General features: G+C 46.2%; 1 protein-coding gene across 1 annotated transcript; it reads right to left on the bottom strand.

Moving 5' to 3' along the window:
• Positions 1–1,517: 1,517 nt before the first annotated feature.
• LOC120317108 (eukaryotic translation initiation factor 3 subunit K) lies at positions 1,518–7,308 on the bottom strand. Its single transcript, XM_039363430.1, has 8 exons — positions 7,152–7,308; positions 5,996–6,094; positions 5,294–5,414; positions 4,463–4,537; positions 3,128–3,194; positions 2,680–2,757; positions 2,077–2,202; positions 1,518–1,638 (listed from the first exon to the last, which is right to left on the bottom strand). Exons 1-8 carry the CDS (start codon positions 7,208–7,210, stop codon positions 1,607–1,609), a joined length of 657 nt encoding a protein of 218 aa, XP_039219364.1. The 5' UTR covers positions 7,211–7,308; the 3' UTR covers positions 1,518–1,606.
• Between the last annotated feature and the right edge of the window lie 269 nt (positions 7,309–7,577).

Below are 7,577 nucleotides of genomic sequence, written 5' to 3'. Positions count from 1 at the left end.
GGAACCATTCGGAGTTCCCATCTCGACTGTGGGAGGTAAGTTGAGGACTTGAGGACGGGAAGTCGGAAGCTGCCCCGCTGGATCACGGTCAGATGGCTTGGTGGACTAGCCGTGCCTGCTCACCTGGTGGCCCCAGGTGTTTCTGTGCCTTGGAGCCTCTCCCAGTCTCAAGGCTGGAGCCAACTCCCGGCCACACCCTGTGAGTCATTCCCGTTGGAGTTGCAAGCCCAAGTGTGCATGAGAATAACTGCACCCACAATCTACTTTACAGCTGGAGAAACCCTTCCTTTGGACAAGGTTCACTCAGTCATGGAGGCACAAAATGGCAACTAAAAGTCATTTGGCCACTGACTAGCCGACTCACAACTGAACCTGGATCCTTGTTTCCTCTCCCCACCACGCCCTGGTTAAGACCAACATAAGAGGGCGACAACTCCTTGCTTGATGAGCTAGCACAGGGCTAGACAACCTTGGCTCTCTTATGACTCGTGGACTTCAACTCCCAGAATTCCTGAGCCAGCATGGGGGAACTATGGCCCCCTCATGACTCGTGGACTTCAACTCCCACAATTCTGAGCGAGCGTGGCTCAGCTTGGAAACCTCCCTTTCCCCTCAGCATGGCTGGCTGAGGAATTCTGGGAGTTGAAGTCCACCAGGAACAGCAGTCAACTCTTACTTCTTCACGTGGCTCCCCAGCCCCATCTAGTGGAGATTAGAAGAACAGCACAACCTGGGCCACAATCAAATCATCGCACTGTATTTTAAGTTTTATTTTAAAAAAAATTTTTTTTAAAACCCTGCCTTTATTAGTTAAAGCATTTTTAACCTTTGGCCTGGATTTTGAGGGGTGGCTCTTATCCACAGAGGGTGCTGTCCAAGGCCACAGATGTAATCCTGCAGTTTTCCTGTGTGGCTAAGGCTCCTTTCTTAGGTGGCTTCACGTCACTCTGTTGAGAATTGCCCAGGCCTATTTATCTATTTTATTTATTCCATTATCGTGTAGCAAAATGCATCCAATTCACAGAAACAACATGTAAAATGCGTATCAAAATGTAAAAGATGTGAATTGTTTTAAAAACACACAGGACGAGTGATGCAACAGAATTATGCATGAAATCAAATTGCCCGTGCTTGACAGGCTCAGCGGTTAAAGATGCTGAGCTTGTCAGCTGGAAAGTTGACAGCCCGGGTTCAAGATCCGAGCGCCGCGCGACGACGGGGTGAGCTCCCGTTCCTTGCCCCAGCTCCTGCCCATCTAGCAGTTTGAAAGCATGCAAATGTGAGTAGATAAATAGGTACCACCTTGGTGGGAAGGTAACAGCCTTCTGTGCACTCTTTAGTGTATAGCCCTGCTGGCCATATGACCACGGAAAATATCTTGGGACAACACTGGCTCTCTGGGCCAAGGAACCAAGATCAGCACTGCGCCCTAGAGTCGGACACAACTGGACAGAGGAAATTTTTACCTTTTACCTGCCTGATAGAATCCAGAAAGCCAGACTGAAGTAACAGCTATATATACTACTGGCAAATCAGACAGCGGTTTATTGGTTTTAAAAATGGGACTGAAATTAGTATGGTGGATAAGGAGAGTGCCAGGGGGGGATCACTGGGAAGAAGCCATGATACTGGAAACACCTGAAAGAAAGCAGAGAGGGAAGAAGAGAGAGAAATTCAGAATAATAATTTCTGAATTCAGAAATTCAGAAGCATTGCGACTGGCAAAGTTCAGCTCACAACGTCATGATGGCTGTGAGGATCTGCCTACATGGGGGGACCTCATCAAGTCAAAAGAGGGAATAAGCAGAGCGTCCAACAATTAGAAAAGAGTTACACTAGGCTTCTGAGTTCCAAATGAACGTAACATACACGAACACACACATGTTCTTCTCAGCGACTTCTGAGAGCTTAAGTCCACACCTCAGACAACATCAGACAAGAAAAAGTGATGGCATGTGCTATTTACATAGTGTAACACTTGGCTTTGATCGGCAGCTAATCTGTAAATCATCCCCTCTTTAGTTTAGTAAAAATAAAAATAAAGAAGGAAAGTGAGCTGGAGAAGAAGACACTCACTGTCAAAGTCTATTTTCTCCACAATGTTTTTAGGCTTGATATTCTCTTCCTGGTTGCAAATGAATATTGTCCCAGGCTCCGTTTCCACCCAGCCATATTTGCTCATCCAAGACTTCAGCTGATTATCTGCAACAAGGAAGAAGAGTTACAAGCTGGGAGGATTGGGCCAAAGAGAGAATTCCGCGTTTCATTTTTTCCTTCAGGTTTATTACCACGATTGTTCATGCAAAATATACGAAGAGCAGCACAGTTGTGAAAGCAATGGAGAATCTGGAGTGGGGGGGGGGGAACGAAATGAATTATATAGCTAAGAAACATTATTCACCATGTGGAAAACTAACGAGAAATGTAAAATTCATTTGCTTTCCATTTGAACATGCACCGATCCAGAGTCACCTTGAACCAGGAGACGGGCAGCAATTTGATTGAGTTAGGTAGGTAGGTAGGTAGGTAGATAGGTAGGTAAAGAGATATAAATTTTCCATGTTTTCCCCACATCCTTCCATTCTAAATATCAGCAGGCTCCAAGGGACAGCAAAACATTTTTACGAGTCCATGTGACAAAGGGAAGGAAATTATATACCTGCCTTTACAGCCACTCACCTGTTAGGTCACCCAACATTTTGGCCAGGAGCCAGCGGTCAATATGTTGGTATGTGATTCCAACTACATGACAAATGACTGCAAAAGGAAAAAAGTTCACTGAGAATCCTAACCGGGGTTAAGACGACAGACTTTAACTGAGTTTTAAAGGAGGGAGGGGGGGAGCAGATTTGCTGGGTGAGAAGGGACTGCAAGACTTGTCACTTAAGTGACTTCAAGAGCACAGCACAATCACTCTGTAGCCAGAGCCTTCTGCAAGGGGTGCAGCGTCAAAAAAACCAGGAGTATTTCAATTGTGCAGTTCTGGCTGCTCTCTTGACTCTTTTATTTTTTGGCAAACACCTCCCAAATACTGAAAGACATATAAAGCAGGGATGGGGGGGGGGAAACCCTTCCTACGTGCACACTACTTGAGATCCCCAAGCAAATTGCAATACTTTTGACTTACATTTCCTAACCGAATCTTCGAATCCGACAATCCCATCTAGGAGCTTCATATTCTTATCCAGAGCTTGCTAGTATTAAAAAAAAATAAAAAAAATAAGAGAGGATAGTCTTAGTCGATGCCAGGACACGGTCTGTGACAGATATTGGTCTACATTTCTATAACGAAAGCATCTAAATTTACTGTTTCAGGAGATTAAACAAAAGCAGCACAAAAACTGACCCGACAACCTGACACGTATTAAACCGCCGTGTCCTCCCAGAAATCAAGGGAACTAGTGTGTTGTTCTGCAGATGTTGCTTGCACTGCTTGTACAGGTAGTCCTTGACTTAAATGATCACAAATTTCCATTCCGAAGCTAGGCAGTTGTTAAGGGAGTTGTGTCTGAGTTTACAATCTGTTTTTTTTTTTTTTACCACAATTGTTAAGTGAATTGAGCAGCCATTAGGCAAAACGAGCTTCCTCCGTTGACTTTGCTTTGGCCAGCTGGGAAGGTTGCAGACGGTGATCACGTGACCCCGGAATGCTGCAACCATCATAAATACACACTGGCTGCCAAGTGCCCAAATTTCAATCATGTGACTGCAGAGGTGCTGCAACAGTTACGAGGGCACTGATCGATCATAAAACACTATTTTCAGTGCTGTTGTAACTTTGAGCAGTGGCTGGTTATACGTCAAAGACTAGCAGTATCAAAAGTGTTTATTTCGCAAAAACAAAAGCCTGCTGTTTGATTTGATTTCCACATGCTTTCTTATTAGTCACACTTTGTTTTTGTTAGTTGCGAAGTCGTGTCCAACCCATCGCGACCCCATGGACCACGTTCCTCCAGGCCTTCCTGTCCTCTGCCATCTTCTAGAGTCCATTGAAGCTCATGGTTACTGCTTCAGGGACTCCATCCAGCCACCTCCTTCTCTGTCGTCCCCTTCTTCTCTTGCCCTCCATCTTTCCCAGCATTAGGCCCTTCTCCAGCGAGTCCTTCCTTCTCATTAGGTGGCCAAAGGACTTGAGTTTCAACTTCAGGATCCGGCCTTCTAAAGAGCAGTCGGGGTTGATCTCCTCTAGGACTGATCGGTTGGATCGCCTTGCAGTCCAGGGGACTCGCAGGACCAGCACCATAGTTCAAAGGCCTCCATTCTTTGGCGCTCAGCCTTTCTTATGGTCCAGCTTTCACAGCCATACATTGCAACTGGGAAAACCATGGCCTGGACTATACGTACTTTTGTTGGCAGGGTGATGTCTCTGCTTTTTAGTATGCTGTCTAGATTTGCCATAGCTTTCCTCCCCAGCAGCAAGTGTCACATTAGTCACATTAGTCTGTGTGAATCTACTACTTACCCAGAAAGCCTGAAAGTGACAGTTTTCCAATAGCTCCCCCAAGTATAAGATCTGACGGATTGGGCTCTCCTCTTGCTGGCAGGAACAGAGTTAAGGAATGCCACATATGAAGCTGGAGAAAAGAATGGAATTCCTCCCCCCCACACGCGTCTTTTGGACCAGACAAGCTACGAAATGCTCCCACATTGCTCAGCTAAAACGGAGGCTTTTTAAGTACAGCAGATATCACACGTTCACCTACCTGAGTAGGCATAATGATATATTTCCCACAAGCTACGGTAGAGACGTTATACAATATGAAAACTGAAACTGCTGAGCCTTATACAGCAGCACGGACATGAAAAATATCAGCTGCCTGCAAATCAAAATAGCAGCTCTCCTCCTAATCTTTTGTATTTTGGGCAAAACTGAAAGCAACTGGTTTTTTTTTTTTTAATGAATATTTGTAGGGCCACCCATCTCACAAAAATACGATTCTGGGTAGTGTACAACAGTGATTTACACAAAAAAAATCAATGTATTTATTTTCGTATCCTATTTATAATGGCTGTCCATTTCTCTAAAATGTCAGGAGTGGGCAATTATGGCAACATTACGACCTGTGGCCTCCAACTCTCAGAATTTCCGAGCAGCGTGGCTGGCATCAGGAATTGTGGGAGTTGAAGTCCACAGGTTGCAAAGATGCCATCGTTCCCCACTCCTGCTTTAAGCCATTGTTCTCCACTGAATTCTCCATCTAGACTTTTTTTTTTTCTGGCGAGCGGAGTTAATGGGAGGCTTGAGCTCCCAATACGGGGAAGTTATCCTAGAGTAACAAACAAGTCAGGATACATGAGCCTGATCAATCATGCACTTGCACAGTGTGAAGTCCGTGTGGGGCAGATTGGTGAGTGCTTTGAGGAGAATCTGGGCAGTCACCGAGACTTGGAATAAGTTAGGATTAAACTGATACCTAGCGGAGGAAAGGATGGCAAGATCAAAACCCGACAAAACCAACATGGATCATAGCATTTCTGCTCCTGAGCAACCATTTGCAGGCTTTCTCCCTCTAGAATTCGTTTCACTTATTTAAGAAAATTTAGATGGCCACTCAACTCATTCTCACAGACTCCAGGCAACTTACAGGGATAGAAGATTAACTCAACAGCAATGAAAAAGCAATAACTCCTTCAACCTCCTGCCAAATGAGTCCCAAAGGTGCTTTTTTCACGGGGCAACTGGACTTCCTTGTTTTTCTTTGAAGACGTTTCGCTTCTCGTCAGAGAAGCTTCTTCAGCTCTGACTGGATGGTGGGGAATGAAAGAGCTGAAGAAGCTTCTTGGATGAGAAGCGAAACGTCTCCAAAGAAAAACAAGGAAGTCCAGTTGCCTTGTGAAAAAGAATCTTTGGGATAAACATTGTTCTGGAGGACTGAGAATCTCCATAGACAATCAAATGAGTCACAAGATGGGCTCCATCCCACTTCCGGATTCCCCAGGCCTTGCCTTCAGGGCTTTGTGGAAAGACTGTCAAAGTGTCAGATCAGCAACTCACAGTTTGAGCACAGCCAGATTGGCTTCCAAGTCATAGGCATTCTCCTTGGCCTGGGTCTCCACGTAGTGCTGCAGAGTGACAAGATTTTCCGGGTTATATCTGAAATTCAGGAAAAGATGAAACAGCGGTCAGGAAGGATGTCCTAAGAGCCGATGGAGGCAGGCAGAAGTTCCTTGGACTTCCAACCCCTGGCATCAATGTTATACTGAAAAATTCCAGTTCCCCATTCCCGCTTCTGGTGCCTCCTTGCACTCTCTTCTCCTCTCTGGACCTGGCCTCTCTCAGCTGTCAGTCACAAGAACGAAAGGTTCGTTTGTGGAGCCACTCAACCACGATGCACGTATTTATTAAATTTATACGCCACCCATCTGGAGGTGGCTCTAGGAGGCTTACAATCAATAAAAAAGAGCTAAAGCAATAAATAGTAACACTAAAATCAATTTTGTCTCTCCACTGCAGGATGAAGGCCTCTTCTGCAGGTTTCCAATCAATACAGTCCTTTGCCAGTTGGGCCCGGAATACTTGCCGATGTCGTCGCTCCATGTTATTTTTGGGTCTTTTTCATGGATGCTTTTTAAAATTGATTTAAAAGTGATAAAGAGGGGAAGGAAGAGAGCAGGGAATAGAAAAGAAACAAGGATAGAATATAGAATAGAAGAACAGAACAGGAACAGAAAGAGAACAGGAATGGAAAATGGAGTAATAGAGCTGGCAGGGACCTTGGAGGTCTTCTAGTCCAACCCCCTGCTCAGGCAGGAGACCCTATCCCATTGATGCGCCCAGAGGCAAAATGCAAGAAAGGAAGCCCAGAGCCCCCCAACTCCAATGCTCTTTCCTTCCCCCCCCTTTTTCCAGGGGTCTCCAGATGAGGCCCCTCCAGGCAAACGCAGCTCGATTTAAAAAAACAAACTCAACTAATAATTATTATAAAAATTGGGAAGTAGACTAATTCCTTCTGCCCCATCCCGGTTTCTCCTACTAAATCCTTTTTTCCCCCTCTTTTTTGAGGTAAAAGGAGATGACAGAGGTGCAGAAATGCTGCCGGCCAGGCGAAGACGTGGGGTTCCTGAGCATGAGCAGAGCGCCATCCTCTCCCAGAGCTGCCTGCGGCTCCCGGCCGAGGCTTTCAAGGCCCCAAGGCCGCTTCGGGAAGTACCTGTCGATGCCCTTCAGCAGTTTCCCCACGCTCGCTCGCATCTGCTCGAAGGCCGCCATGGCTGCGGAGGCAGAAGAAAAAAGAGAGGCCGGAAAGGAAGCGGAAAAAGCCGAACGAAGGGAACTTCCTGTTGGGAAGGCGCCGATTTCCGTTTCCGCCCAGGCTTAGGCGGAGGTCTTCGGAGCACACGTTAACGCATGCGCAGTGAAGACTGACCTGCCGAGGTCGCCTAGAAGCGTTTTTCAACCTCAGTCGCTTTAAGATGCGTGGACTTCAACTCCCAGAATTCCTCAGCCGGCCTGCTGGGGACAGAGTAGGCGCCTTCCTTGGGCCCAGCAAATCCACTGAATTCTGGGAGTTGAAGTCCGCACGTCTTAAAGTGGCCGAGGATGAAAAAATACACGGGATAGAGCCCGGCGTTATAAG

The sequence above is a fragment of the Crotalus tigris genome, unplaced genomic scaffold (assembly GCF_016545835.1).
Source record: "Crotalus tigris isolate CLP2741 ecotype Arizona unplaced genomic scaffold, ASM1654583v1 scf7180000017590.881132, whole genome shotgun sequence".
NCBI classification, from domain to species: domain Eukaryota; kingdom Metazoa; phylum Chordata; class Lepidosauria; order Squamata; family Viperidae; genus Crotalus; species Crotalus tigris.
This window is presented reverse-complemented; position numbering and strand designations above follow the sequence as displayed.